Genomic DNA, 15170 nt, shown 5'->3' on the forward strand with positions numbered 1-15170 from the left:
TTTCTCCTAAGAGTATGGCAATAGTCTCCTAATTGGATATTCTTGTGCCCTGGAACTAGAAAGACCTCCAGGGGTCCTCTAGCCCAGTTGGACTGCCGTTTGTGTTAGGACTTCCTGTTACTCAGGACAGAGACCTAACTCTCAAACTTGACATTCTAGACCAGCACTGTCCAATAGAACTTTCTGTGATGATAGCAGTGCTCCCTGTCTACACAATATGGAAGCCACTAAACATGCATGGCTATGAGCACTTGAAATGTGACTAGTGTGACCGAGGAACTGAATTTTTTATCTTCTTTAAATTATCACACCATCTTCGTGCCACTGCTCTCTGAAACCAGCCCTGTGCTCCAGCCACCCTCCACCAAACATCACCCTGACTCTCTACTCTGAGTCACTCGGTTCCTGATCAGTGGGGCTCTTCTCTCCAGGTTAGATCATCTCGAGTCCTCAGGTCCACCCTGTGTCGCACCTCCCAGCCATCTCCTCAACAGACACTGCTTTCTCTTTCTCCCTCATTTGAACAACTATATCATGTTGGCTGGATAAAACATTGTTTAACTTTCTGTTTAACTTTTATTTTGAAATAATTTCAGAACTATGGAAAAGTTGCAAAAATAGTACAAATATTTCTTGTATACCCTTCATTCACATTCTTCAAATATTAATGTTTTATCATTTTTGCTTTATCATATGTTCTCTCTCTTTCTCTTCCTCTATTTTTCAACCTCTTTTTCCTTCTACCTCTTCACAAACACATATACACGTATACATATACACGTACACATTATTGTTTATGAACAGTTTGAAAGTAAGTGGCACATGTGGTATCCTCTATACCTCAATACCTCAGTATATATTTCCTAAAAACAAGGACAATCTATTATAAAACCACAGCTATTTGATATAGTGTGGTTAGGGAGGATCTCACTAGTTAAGCAGCTCTTTCCCATTTTTCATATTATAATTTACGTACAGTAAAATTCACCCATTGTGTTGCACAGTTCTTGACAAATGCGTATAGTCCTGTAACTACCACCACGACCAAGATATGGTTTCTACACCTTAAAATATGTCCTGTGCCCCTTAGTAGTCAACCCCTCCCCACCCACCTTTTCTCTGTCCCTACAGTTTTGCCTTTTCTAAAATGTCCCACAAATAGAATTATACAGTACACAGCCTTTGAGTCTGACTTCTTTTAGCAGAAGAGAAAGATGAATCATTGAGATCCATTCATGTTGTGTATATCAGAAGTTTGTTCCTTTTTATCGATGAGTGGTATTTCCTTGTATGACTGTACCACAGTTCATTCATTCTCCAGTTGAAGGACATTTGGATAACTTCTAGTTTTTGGCAATCGCAAATAAACCCACTACAAACATTCATATACAGGTGTCTGTGTGCATGTAGGTTTTCATTTCACTTGGGTAAGTACGTTAGATGACTTTTGAACAAAGTCCTGAAAGAAATATGAAAATAAGCTATGAAGATAGCTTATTACACATTCGCCATATTGCTATTTAGACAAATGAATAGGTTAGTGTGGCAAAACTGGTCTGTCTGGGTCAGTTTTCTTATGTGAGTCATTTGGAGAATGGGGTGGGGTAAGAATGAAGGAGACCATTGGTTTGTTCATTCATTTGTTTGTTCATTCATTGATCCATTCAACAAACATTAAAAAAATAAAAGCCACGGTCCACAGTCTGTGACCCAAAGGAAGCCTGAGACCCTTGGATCCACACCAAGGACTAAATTTAGTCAGTTTATCTGACATAATTTCCCTTATGAGTTTCCTGAAAGGGTAAGAGAAGAGTTAGTGAGTTTGGGGTTATCATCATAGAAATGGACAATGGAAGCTTAAGCATTTTTCAGAGTTTTTATCTCCCTGGAGGCTCCGGGGACCCCTCCAGAGGCCCTGTTGAGAAGTGGTATTCAGTCGCTCATGAGGTTGTCCATGTGCGACTGCAAGGTCTCCAGAAAGACATATTCAAGGGAGGGCTCCATCTGGATGAGGGGCCAGTGGATCAGACTGTGCCCTCCTAGGATTCAGGAGCCTTGTAAAAAAAAATAATAATAACAGAAAATAACCTGTGAACTTCTTTGTTTCAGGTGATGCAACTGTGAAAAAGAAACCTGCCCCCAAGACACCTCCGAAGGCAGGTAATTGGTCACAGCAACATTTGCGGGCGAGGGAGTCATCTGCTTTGAGGGGTTTACCCTTTGCTCTGCTAGACTGACCACTGGGGATGTGGTCCCACCCCGCTCCCCGATTCAAGCTCTGCATTATTCAGGCTGAAATTTCCCCAAGAGTCTCTGTACACCTTGGTCCCCCACCCTCTTCCACTACTTGCCTTTTCTCCTGCTTCTCTGGTATGGACAGCATCACACGATACTGGTGACTTTCCCATCCCTGCTGTGAAATCCTGCTCACCTCTCTGTCCTCCAGTCTGCCCCTTACTGAGATAATCCACTTTGTGCTGTTTTCATGCTCTGCTCTGTATGTCCCTGTGATAGGAAGCCCTGTCTGTTTTCCATGGAAAGACATTTGAGGATGTGAACCATATTGAGCCTGTCAGCCAGGGTGACCTGGAGGTTAGAAGGCAAGATGCTTTGTAACTAATAAAGGAGTAAGGTCACAGATTCAAAAAATTAGGGTAAGGCACAAATTCCACAACAACCAACGAACGGAGAATCATGCCTTATAAATTGTGTGGGTCACTTCTGAGGGAATCAGGATCAAGAGACCAACAAACCTAGCAGATCCGTCAGCCCAGGTGTCTGAAGCAGTGGTCATTGCTCAGTCTTACCCTGAAGGTTCCGGAAGGTGAGAGAGGAGCAACAGACCAATGTGACTGGCAGCGTCGAATGAGATTAGAATGTCTGAGGCTCCCTCCTCCTCGGAGCTCACTCTTTCCCTTGTCCTCCCCAAGCCGTGCCCCCTCAGATCATCCAGTTTCCTGAGGACCAAAAGGTGCGTGCAGGAGAGCCTGTGGAGCTGTTGGGTAAAGTGGCCGGCACCCAGCCCATCACATGCACCTGGATGAAGTTCCGAAAGCAGGTCAGTAACAGAGGGCAGTGGCCCGAGAACAGCCCACACAAGTTCCAGAGCCGTCGTGGGCCGAAAGGGATGAGAAATGCCGTGATGAAGGGCAGCATCGCTGCTCATCACAGGGGCCTGAGAAATGGGAGAGCCCCTCACACCCCTGTCACCCACCCACCAAATCTGAGCTCTTAATAACCTTTTCTTCTACATCTAGCAAGGATGCCTGTTTTATAGACAATTTGTGTGATAGAGAAGAATATGAAGGAGAAAACAGAAACCACCTATGGCCCCCACCTGATTTGGGTATCTCGGTCTAGAATTCTACTTGGAGTCAGGAAAATCGAACCAGTGACCTAAATGACCTCTCAGACTCTAGAGCTTTCTGTGATTCTGTGCCAGCTCACTGAACCCTATCTGTGGCGACCACTTAAACTTACCACATGCTGGAGAGATAAAAGCGCACCTGAGTATTTGAGTAGATCAGTTGTACGTTAAACAGAATTTTGGCTTACTGACCCAGAAATCTAACTTCCATTTATAACAACAGTCCTACAGGAAAATGTTTGAATTTCCAAACAACCAGTTCCTTTTAGAGAAACTTGGGGAGCCTGGCCATTTTCCTGATCCCACGTTGGTAGTGTGTGCCCATGTGCCTGACCAGCAGGGGCCCCAGACCGGCAGGCTGGCCCTGGATCACACCTCTACAGAAGGTGTGATGACTTCTTCTGAGCCCTCTGTTGCTCTATTTCCAACCCATTCAAATTGTCCTAAGGCCCAGAGGTGGGAGGCTAGTACTGGGGAAGAAAGAAGAGTTGGACTCAAAAGATGAAGAAGAGAAGCTGGCCTTATCCCAAAGCATGTTTGCTTGGGTTTTGTCTGGGCTAGTGGTGTCTGAAGTAAGATGGGATCTCAACCCTCTTCAGAGACATTGAGCCAAGTCCCAGCTCCATCCAACAGAACTTTCTGTAGTGATGTAATTGTACCATGTCTGTTATCCAGTAGAGTAGCCACTAACCATATGTGGCTATTGCACACCTGAAGTGTGACTAGTGCAACTGAGGAACTGAATTTTATACTTCAGCTAATTAAAAATTGTTGTAACAGCTTTGTTGAGATATAATTCACACACCGTAAAATTCATCCTTTTAAAGTGTACATATATTCACAAGGTTGGGCAACCGTAACAATTTTCTGATTCCAGAACATTTTTATCACCTCGAAAAGAAACCCCAGACCCATTCGTAGTCATTTCTCCCCTTCCCCCAGACCCTGGCGATCTCCCACCTGCTTGCTGTCTCTGTGGATTTGCCTGTTCTGGGCAGTTCATATAAATGGAACCATACAATATGTGTTCTCTCGGGTCTGGGTTTTTTCACTTAGCGTTACGTTTTCAGGGCACATCCATGATGTAACATGAACCAATATTTTATTCCTTTTTATGGCCAAATACTATTCCGTGTTCTGGATGTACCACATTTTGTTTATCTGTCCATCCGTTGATGGACATTTGGATGGTTTGCCACTCAACTAAAATTTGAATAGCCACATCTGGCTGGTGACTGTGGTATTTGACGGCACAGAAGAGGTCAGAACCCACTGGGTGGGCTTTGTAAGTGACTTTGATCAAATCTGTTCTCCCACCATCCCATCCCAGAGCAGTGGAGGGGGCTGGAATGTGCCCTGTTTCCGGTCTGGAGCAGAGAGTGACAGCTCACTCCCGGCCACCAGACCCTGCTCAGTACCCTCCCTGCTCGTCCCAGATCTCGACCCTGTCAGGGCAGCTTGGCTCTAGGTGCAGGAGAGGGGGAAGCTCAGAGTCTAGACCTTAGGGGGTCTTCCCCGCTTAGGGGGAAGCTCAGAGCCCAGACAAGACCAGCCCCACACAGCTCGGGCAGCTGTATCCACATCCCCAGGGGTGAGGAGTGTGGGTCGGAGCCCCCTTCCTGTCTGGCTCAAAGTCTCCAGTGCCTGCCCCACTCTCTGTCCCAGATCCAGGAGAGTGAGCACATCAAGGTGGAGAACAGTGAGAACGTCAGCAAGCTCACCATCCGGGCTGCACGCCAGGAGCACTGTGGCTGCTACACTCTGCTGGTGGAGAACAGGCTGGGCAGCAGGCAGGCCCAGGTCAACCTCACCGTTGTGGGTGAGTCTGGGGACGGGGCGTAGGGAAGGCGGGATGATGGACTTCCAGGCCTCGTCTCCCGGGGCCGCTGCTTCAGCACGCGTTCCCTCTGCCCACAGGCTCCCTTTCTCCCCGCTCTCCCACTCCCTGCTCTCACACTGTTGCTGCCCTTCGTGCTTGTTGAGAATCCCAGACCTTGCACACACAGCGTTTTCCTCTTCCTATGAATCCCCTCCCGGTTTCCCTTTCTAGCCAGACTCTGAGCTCTACCACTCCAACTCTCTCCAGCTAGCCCCTGTGACCCCTTCTCCCCCTGGTCCACTGCCTGCCCCCAACCCCAGTCCCCTCGCAAACCCTCACCTTGAATCAGTGCTGCCTTTCAACTTCACTGCCGCTCTGCCTGAGTTCGGGGCACGGCAGAGAGACCACATCAATCTGCAGACTCAGTGCTGGGCTCTGTCAACGTCCAGGCTCAGCCAGGGCGTCAGCGCTGGTCAGTGCCCTCTCCCATACCCTGAGACAGCCATTCCTCGAGACCCCCTACCCTGCAGGCCTTGGCCACTGGCCTCTCTGAGAAATAGGAGGCATCAGGCATGAACTTGCTTAGCTTGGTGGTCCCACACCTGCAGGCGTCTCTCTATCTGTCCCCGTGCTGACTCCACCCTCCAGGCTCTGGGTGTTGCCCACCTTTCTCCTGTGCTCCGGACCCCAGGCTCTTGAGGGCTCCAACCCCCGCCACCCCCATTCTCTTCAACTTCTCCCCAATTTCTCCCATAAATGTTGCCAGGACTCTCCCATCGTCGCCATGCGCACAGGCACGCATAACTCCTGCAGCATCTCGTCTCACTCTGGCCACCCTAGCATCTTTCTCCTGCTCTCTCTTCACGGCCAAACCCTCTGAAAGAGCCAGTCTCTCCTCTGAGTCTCCTTCTTCACCTCCCTGGCAACAATCTTCAACTCCCTGTAGCCTCACCCCCAGGCCCCATTAGTCTTCTGGGACTGCTTCTGAGGTCACCTTGCCCTCCTAATCCCCAATCCACTCCCTTTTTCTTATCTCCTACATCCCAGGATTGAGTTCAGAGTCTGTCTTCAGACTGATTGTCAAGGTCACTTTTTCCTCTCCATCTCAATCACTGTGTTTTTCATGCCCTGGTCAACTCTCTCTTGAAATATCAAACTAGCTTCCTAACTGGCCTCCTACTGTCCGTCATGCTCAGCCCACTGCCCCCCCACACACACGTGGCAGGCGTTCAGGACAGCGAAGGAGCAGCAGATGGATAGCAGGCTGGTCCTAGAGCACTTTCGGGCCTTCATACGTGGTGCACACGAAAGCTTTTCACCTGGTGTTCTTTTTTTTTTTAACATCTTTATTGGAGTATAATTGCTTTACAATGGTGTGTTAGTTTCTGCTGTATAACAAAGTGAATCAGCTATACATATACATATGTCCCCATATCTCTTCCCTCTTGCGTCTCCCTCCCTCCCACCCTTCCTATCCTACCCCTCTAGGTGGTCACAAACCACCGAGCTGATCTCCCTGTGCTATGCGGCTGCTTCCCACTAGCTATCTATTTTACGTTTGGGAGTGTATATATGTCTATGCCACTCTCTCACTTTGTCCCAGCTTATCCTTCCCCCTCACCGTGTCCTCAAGTCCATTCTCTAGTAGATCTGTGTCTTTATTCCTGTCCTGCCCCTAGGTTCTTCATGACCATTTTTTTTTTTTTAGATTCCATATATACGTGTTAGCATACGGTATTTGTTTTTCTCTTTCTGACTTACTTCACTCTGTATGACAGACTCTAGGTCCATCCACCTCACTACAAATAACTCAATTTCATTTCTTTCTATGGCTGAGGAATATTCCATTGTATATATGTGCCTCATCTTCTTTATCCATTCATCTGTCGATGGACACTTAGGTTGCTTCCATGTCCTGGCTATTGTAAATAGAGCTGCAGTGAACATTGTGGTACATGACTCATTTTGCGGTACGTGTGCCTCTCACTGTTGTGGCCTCTCCTGCTGCGGAGCACAGGCTCCGGACGCGCAGGCCCAGCGGCCATGGCTCACGGGCCCAGCCGCTCCGCGGCATGTGGGATCTTCCCGGACCGGGGCACAAACCCACGTCCCCTGCATCGGCAGGCGGACTCTCAACCACTGCGCCACCAGGGAAGCCCCATGACTCATTTTGAATTATGGTTTTCTCAGGGTATATGCCCAGTAGTGGGATTGCTGGGTCGTATGGTAGTTCTATTTTTAGTTTTTTAAGGAACCTCCATCCTGTTCTCCATAGTGGCTGTATCAATTTACATTCCCACCAACAGTGCAAGAGGGTTCCCTTTTCTCCACACCCTGTCCAGCATTTATTGTTTCTAGATTTTTTGATGATGGCCATTCTGACTGGTGTGAGATGATATCTCACTGTAGTTTTGATTTGCATTTCTCTCATGGTTAATGATGTTGAGCATCCTTTCATGTGTTTGTTGGCACTCTGTATATCTTCTTTGGAGAAGCGTCTATTTAGGCCTTCTGCCCAGTTTTGGATTTCACCTGGTGTTCTTTGATCTGATCCCCTTTCTTTAGTTTCCTTAGGTCAGGAGTTTTATCTCTGGGAAGGCCAGTGGACCAGAGGCTCAGGGAATAGGTTTCTCATCTATAAAAGACAGGAGAGACCCTTGACCCCCTCACTCTCTGTGGTGACTCCTATTTTAATTGTCCCGTCCTGGAGTCAGGAACACTTGGGGGGGTTGGCGCTAGTGATCCGGTTCGCCTTTCCACTCAGACCGGAACCTGAAGTATTGATTTGGTGCTACGCCCCGCCCGTCGGCTGGTAGCAGTTTCCAGTTTTCCTTGGTGTTCTCTCTCATCTGCTCCTGCTGGGGGAACGTTAGGGTCAAGTCCGTGGAACTGCCTTTCTGTGGCCAGCGCCCCCTGCCCCTGCTCCCCACGGTGCCCCCCGCTCCCCTCCCCCATCACCACCATACGGGCTGCAGTTGTGGCCTTTTATGGTTGAGTTTCTCATTCTCCTCGGCGGGTGCTGACAGGGCCATTGGCGTGGCTGTCCGCCAGCTGGCAGGAGCGGCATGTTAAATGCCGTCCTGGGAGGGGAATGGAATGGAGGGGAAGGGCTTTCTGTCTGCTTCCCCCTTGGAGAGCTAAGAATAGAATTGCTCAATAAAATGAGGACTCGCGTTGATGGGTACGGCAAATCCACATTCATTCAGAGCCTGGGGATTTAGAATCAGTCCAAAGTAAATCTGGATGAAGCCCAGGTTTACCTGCATGTCTCTAGCGACATCTGTGTATTATCTGATCAGGGTTGATTAAGTAGATGTAAAATGTAAATGAGATGAAACAGGAATTGTTTGGCCTACTCCAGACAGTTACAAGCACTTTGGAAGCACCCACTTGTCAGCCAGCTAAATAAGGCCAGTTTAGCACAACTTCTACTAATTAGCGGTAAACGTCTCTTCTTGTATGTTTTTTAAAGTACCCCTTTCTTTTCAGATAGTCTCTGACTCCTATTTTTTTAAATGATGATAAAAATTAGCCTTTCCCTGGTCTTCCCTGGTGGTGCAGTGGTTAAGAACCCACCTGCCAACGCAGGGAACACAGGTTCTAGCCCTGGTCCGGGAAGATCCCACATGGCGCGGAGCAACTAAGCCCATGTGCCACAACTACTGAGCCTGTGCTCTAGAGCCCGCGAGCCACAACTACTGAGCTTGCACGCCACAACTACTGAAGCCCACGTGCCTAGAGCCCATGCTCCACAAGAGAAGCTACCACAATGGGAAGTCCGCGCACCGCAAGGAAGAGTAGCCCCCCTCGCCACAACTAGAGAAAAGCCCGCGCACAGCAGCGATGACCCAACACAGCCAAAAATAAAAAAATAAATTCATTCAAAAAAATTAGTCTTTCCTTCAGTTACTTTAAATGAGTGATGTTTAGCTATTTTGAAGGCTAATCATTATTATATGTTAAGAGATAGTGCAGGGATTTGTGATGCGCAGAGGACCTCTGCCCACGAGTGGGCCTCCAGCCTCAGCCTCGGAAGGGTGAGGGAGGGGCCTCTCGGGCAGGAGAGAGCAGCTGGACCCAGATGAAGTCCTTCGTGTGACTTGTCCAACACAAGAAAAACAGGCCACTCTGCGTATCTTTAAAGGAGAAAAACAAAGCAGAGAGGATCCCAGATACCCAGTAATCCCCCAATACTCTCTGAGCTTGGAACTTGCATGATTTTTAAGGGCAGGAGATTTCTCATCGTAATGCTTGGCTTGGGCTTAAGCAAGATGCATTCTTGATCTTATTCAGCCTGATAGCTGGGAAAATAACAGGGCCCTGGAGTGAGGGTTCAGAGACCTTTTAGAATCTCCTCTTGGCTCCGTCACTGGCCAGCTGGGTATTCTTGGTAAGTAAAGTGCCTTGCCTAATCCCGAAGGGCCGGGATTACCCAGCTAGATAACCTGGGGGCCCTTGCAGCCCTGCCATTCTCTAAAAGCTGCAGGTGGCTGCTGAGGTGCCAGTGGAGGGAGGCCCAGGTGGGGTTAGGCCCAGTCACAGACCATCTTCAAACACACAGGCACGCAGGGACTGCCAGCGCAGTTACTCCAGAGAAGCAGCAGAGATGAGATCCTCTGTTTTCCCAGGAGTGAGAACATTTGCTGGAGAGAAAATCCTGGAACTGGTACCATCGGAGCCCCTTCCTTTAGACTCAGCGTTTCCCATTCTGCTAGTCAAGTCTCCAGGGAGCCACGAAAGAATTCCAAGGAAGCATGGAGCTCGGGGCCCCGGACACTGAGCCCGCCTGGCCTTTGCCAGGCCATGCCCAGGCCTCCCTCCCAGACTGAGTGCGTCTGTTTCTTTGGCCCTGAGAGCAGGCTGTTCTGAGGACGACTATTCTGTCCTGAGGGTTTTCGTCCCCAGCTCATCCGGCCTCCATGTGGAGTGCCGTAGGCTGGAAAGAACAGAAAGCATCAGGCTCAGCCCGTGGCTCCCGGGGCAGGCATGCGGGTGGGGCCTCCTAATCTCCTATGACTTCAAACTTGCGTCTGTTCTGAACTCCTTAATATGGCATCAAATTCCTTGAAAGCATTGAGGTTTCACTTTGAATTAAAGCCACCCTCCCCAAACTTTGCATCTTCTCTCATGCTGCAGGCAGTGACATATGTCCTGTGTCAGTTCTCTCTCTTTTAGCCAAGAGACTAAATTTGGAACAGGGTAGGGGATTAATAGTACCTTTTCCAAAATACCCATCTCTCCAAGTTTTCTTTTCTTGACCAAAGCAGGAGGGGAGAATATCAGTCAGTGGAGCATATCTATATTCGTCATCTCAAACTACAGGACATTAAACGTGTCCAGTCAGTTTTCCAGGCATTTCCTTTGAGGGAGGGAGGCAGGGAGTCTGTCCTTCATCTTTCTTTAGGCCTTTTTACTGCCTTAGCTGGGTCTTGAGAGGACTTGAACCACTTGCCTGTAAGAGAGTTTAGAGTAATAAACATCTTAGCCAACACCAGAGATATTTCTAAAAAGACCAACATATCTTTCAGAACAAACAGTTTTTCTAAGAGAACATATTGAACAACCCGTGAAAGTGGTTCCATCATAGGAGGCCTCCAGCGTGACTGCCACCAGTGGGGAGTGGCTGTCACAGTCCCAGAGTCACTCCAGGGCGAGTCAGCCCAGGCTGGGGTTGCTGGGTATGGATGGCTTCCGGGCAGTGCGTTCTTGGCTGGGTGTAGAAGCCGCAGGGCTTGGGGGAGGGGGGGAAATGAGTATGTGTGTGTATATGTATATGTGGGTGTGGATGTGTGTATAGGTATATATGTATGTGTTTGTGTGTGTGTGTGTGTGTATGTATAGGTGTATGTGTATACATGGACACATACACAGGCAGAATGTTCTTTTTCTTCTCAATATGCTTAAGTCATTTGCAGGGATTTTCTTTGGCCTTCCTACGTTGCTGAGGGGAAGGAGAGTAGAAATCAAGTACTTTTACCTGGGTTTGCTTATTTGATGCTTGCAAAACCCCTAAGAGGTAGATATATATTAACCCCATTTTCCAAATGAAAAAGACAAACTTGTCCTGGAAGTTAAGGAATTAGCTGGAATTCACATAGCTTATAAATTCACAGAGCATAAAACATGGCTGTTAATTGCCAGTTTGGGGAGCTCTAGGACTCAGACTGTCTTGGAGGAGATGAAGGCTTAGTGAACACTGGTATCTGTAACTAAACCAACCACCTGCAGAGACTAATCTGAAGAATCGAATTCTGTTCAGATGAACACCTGCCAAAAATCAGCAGAACTAAAGAACCGCATTAATGAACACACTGACTACCGTGATTTGCCTTGAAGTTGGCAGTGTTACTGGTTCTTAGCATTACTGGTCTGAATGGGAAGGCGGCCAGACAAAGGGCCGCTCCTAGTTTGTGTCCTCAGCTCATTTTCTGGCCCTCAGTCAGGGATGATTGTGATTTGCTACTGTGGTTCGCTTTGAAATTCTCTATCTCATTTTATACAGGTCCTAGGAGGATGACAGAGAGAGGGTAGGAGTAATTTTTTATATATCATAAAGTTAGAAATAAACTTCTGCAATAATGATGACAGTAAAGGCTACTCAAACAAGACGCTTTTCTAAGAACATCTCACAACAACCTTGTGATCCAGTGCTATTATCATGCACGTTTTACAGACGAGGAAACTGTGGCACAGAGGGGTTAACAAGTAATGAATGAAGACAGATCTGTATTCAAACCCAGTGTGTGACTTCAGAGCTCACTGTGCTGTACTGACTCTCAGCGGGGCAGGTGTTTCCCAGGTCCTAGAGAAAGTGGAGACTGACCCCTGGTTATGTCACAGGTCACTGACCTCAGGCCTGAAGGAGACACACACACACACACACACACACACACACACACACACACACATTGAACTCTCTCTCAAAGCATATTTTTGATGGGAAGCAGTCCATGCCTCCTGGGCAGCTTCCTAGGTCTGTTTACACTGAGAAATACGTTTTTGACTTGAGCAAAGCACAGGAAACCATGATATGTAGACTGGAAACTAACCAAAAAAGAGGTTTTTTCTGAGCAAATCGGTATTTGTGGGGCTTTCCACATAGGCAGGTATGTACCTAGGTGTGGCCGTGTGGATGAGGGAAGGAGAGCCAGGACCAGGGATCGCAGCTCCTGTTCTCCAGGCTTCTCCCTCATGACAGAGCCAATTAAAGAACTTCTCTCCCTGCAGTCCTGCAGAGTTGGGTGATGTTGTGCTTCTCTCTCCCCAGACAAGCCGGACCCCCCAGCCGGCACGCCTTGTGCCTCTGACATTCGCAGCTCCTCGCTGACCCTGTCCTGGTACGGCTCCTCGTACGATGGGGGCAGCGCCGTACAGTCCTACAGCGTCGAGATCTGGGACTCGGCGGACAAGAAGTGGAAGGAACTAGCCACATGCCGCAGCACCTCTTTTAACATCCACGACCTGCTGCCTGACCGAGAGTATAAATTCCGTGTGCGCGCAATCAACGTCTATGGAACCAGTGAGCCGAGCCAGGAGTCTGAACTCACAGTGGTGGGAGAGAAACCTGAGGGTAGGCTGCCTTCCTTTCATCCCCGGCTTGCGATAAATGTGCATGACTTACCTTGTGTGTATAGAAGGCTGAACTGAGATGGGTACAAGGGAACTGACAGGACATCACTGATGGCTGGCAGAGTCTTTTGGGATCTTGATTTCCAATGTTGTGATGCTGATCTATACTCTAAAAGAGGTACCTATGATCCTTCAAAAACTATTGAACCACCGGTTTTGGTACACTCCTAGCAGGGTGTACCAAACACACCTAGCAGGTGTGTTAATCAGAAGCACAGTCTGGGAAGCACGAGCTCAGGTAGACCTATAGTTTCAACGTCTTGCCCTACCCACTCATCCAGCTCCCTCCTCTCTTGCACTCATATTTGAGGGTGAACTCAGTGTCAGGGAAGACCGATAAGATTGGGAGCATAAAATCTGACAAGGAGGACAGCTAACTATAATGAGATGGGCTGCATCCTATTAGACCAGTATAAACAAATTGCGGAGACATAGCAGAAAGCATGAATAATTTTGCCATGAAGGTTGGGAAAGACTTCCTAGACGTAATACGTATGCTGAGTCTTGGGAAAAGGAATAGGATTCCAAGAGGTAGGGCAGATTGGGAGAGGCATTCCTCACAGAGGAAACAGTGTGAGCAAAGGTACAAAGTGGTAGAAATGCATGGCATTTGGAGACTCGTGTGTGTGGCCAGGGCATATGCTGTGTGAGATAGAACAGGAGGAAGCAACACGAAAAGGAGAGTGTGGGTAAAATCGTGAGTTCATCAAAGGTTTTCAGGCAGGGGCTTGATGCAATTAGATCTGTGTTTTTAGAAAGAGAGTTAGAGGAAGAATAGACCTTTGGAACCCAAGGGGTGGTCTGGACCACTAGTCTTGGGATCCTGGGAGCCGTTAGAAATGCAGACTCTCTGCCCCCCACTTCCCTAGTCCCTTCTGAACCTTCATTTTAACATTATCCACCCTCACCCCCCATGGATTCGTATACACTTGAAAGTTTGAGAAGCACTGAAGTGGACTAGGGGGATGAGATCGGAGTCAGTGAAATACCGGTTGAACCTCTGTGGTGTAGTCCGGGAGAGGTATAGTAAGGGCTCCTTAGGAGGTGGAATTGACCATTCCTGATGACTTCTGGGGCAGAGAATTCAAGGGAAAAGTTAGAAGAGTCTAAGATTACTCCCAGGTCCCAGCTTGGGCAGCTAAAGACAAGTTCAAGAGCCATTTAGAGGTTGATTATTATGATTCATGGTGGCTAACATATATTAAACACTTGCTGTATGCTAACCATACATTAAGCACTTTACGTGCATTATGTCACGCATCTAACTCAACGAAGTAGATACTGTCATTATCCCCACTTTACAGATAGGGGAACTGAGGTTTAGAGGGGTGAAACTAGTTGCCCAAGGTCACAGAGCTTGGAAATGGTGTGTTGAAGCTTGAACTCAGAGCTGTCTGACCCTGAGCCTGAGCTCCGTTGGTTAAACTAATGGAGGAGGCCAGGCTGCCTCCCAGTGACTTGGAGGTTAGATAGCAGGGAGTCCCAGAGAAGGTGGAAGTTCTGGCTTCAGTCCTGTTGAGTTGAGGTGTCTGAGGGATATCCATGGGGAGGTGTCTTCAGACTGTTGGATGGTTGAATCCAGAGCTCAGGAGAAAGGTTTAAGCTCGAGCTACAGGTTTGGGGCGGGGGGGTCTTCACTATTTAATTGGTAATTGAAGCCATGGGCATCAGTAAGTTCACGGAGAGGGGGGTAAAGAAAGTCTACACTGATACAGAAATGAAGGAGCCTGCACGACCAGGAGAAAGGACTGAGAGGGGAGAGAACCAAGGGGAGGCTGGAGCTGTGTTGCAGAAACATGGAAGCAGCGAGTGGCAAAGAGGAAAGAGATGAGGATGCAAGATCTTTGGATTCAGCCCTTTGATAAGCCGTGATCTTTGAGAGCAAAGTCCATAGCGTTTCCACAGGGTCGAGAATGGTTGGCCTGGGGCTAAGGAATAAATGGAAGAAGGAGAGGCCAGGAGTATGGAACATTACTTGAAGAAGTTTCATGTGAAGAGAAGAAAACGAGTGCTGTGAATTTAAGATGGAGGCAAAGTTGGGGGCAGGGAGGAAGGTGGAGGGAAAACAAGTGAAAGACTTCTAGGAGAAGAGAGAGCTGTAAGATGTGAGGTAGAGAGAAGACTAAAGGACCAGGAGCTGGACAGGGCGCAGCTCTGTCCTGAAATCACCATATAGCCAGAGGCATCATACGTATGGAAACTGTCATTACAGTTTGATACCCCTCTTTAGTTTCAAAATTTAGGCATAAAACAGATATTAAACTTTACTTTCAAATTAAATGAGGGCTCCAGAAAGAAAGTTTGGAGGTTGCCAGTGGAAAACACACCAAATTTATAATTCTGCCTGTGCAGCCC

At 48.0% G+C, this 15170-nt stretch overlaps 1 protein-coding gene across 3 annotated transcripts in view; it reads left to right on the top strand.

The window, feature by feature from the left end:
* The window catches only part of MYLK (myosin light chain kinase), a 268669-nt gene that overhangs the window by 216880 nt on the left and 36619 nt on the right, over nucleotides 1-15170 (top strand). For all 3 annotated transcript variants that reach the window (XM_049710437.1, XM_049710436.1, XM_049710438.1), the window contains 4 exons: nucleotides 2110-2160; nucleotides 2931-3058; nucleotides 5033-5186; nucleotides 12454-12756. In XM_049710437.1, coding sequence (XP_049566394.1) covers nucleotides 2110-2160; nucleotides 2931-3058; nucleotides 5033-5186; nucleotides 12454-12756 — 636 coding nt within the window. The remainder of the gene's footprint in view (nucleotides 1-2109; nucleotides 2161-2930; nucleotides 3059-5032; nucleotides 5187-12453; nucleotides 12757-15170) is intronic.

Source organism: Orcinus orca, chromosome 5 (genome assembly GCF_937001465.1).
Source record: "Orcinus orca chromosome 5, mOrcOrc1.1, whole genome shotgun sequence".
In the NCBI taxonomy this organism is placed as follows: Eukaryota; Metazoa; Chordata; class Mammalia; order Artiodactyla; family Delphinidae; genus Orcinus; species Orcinus orca.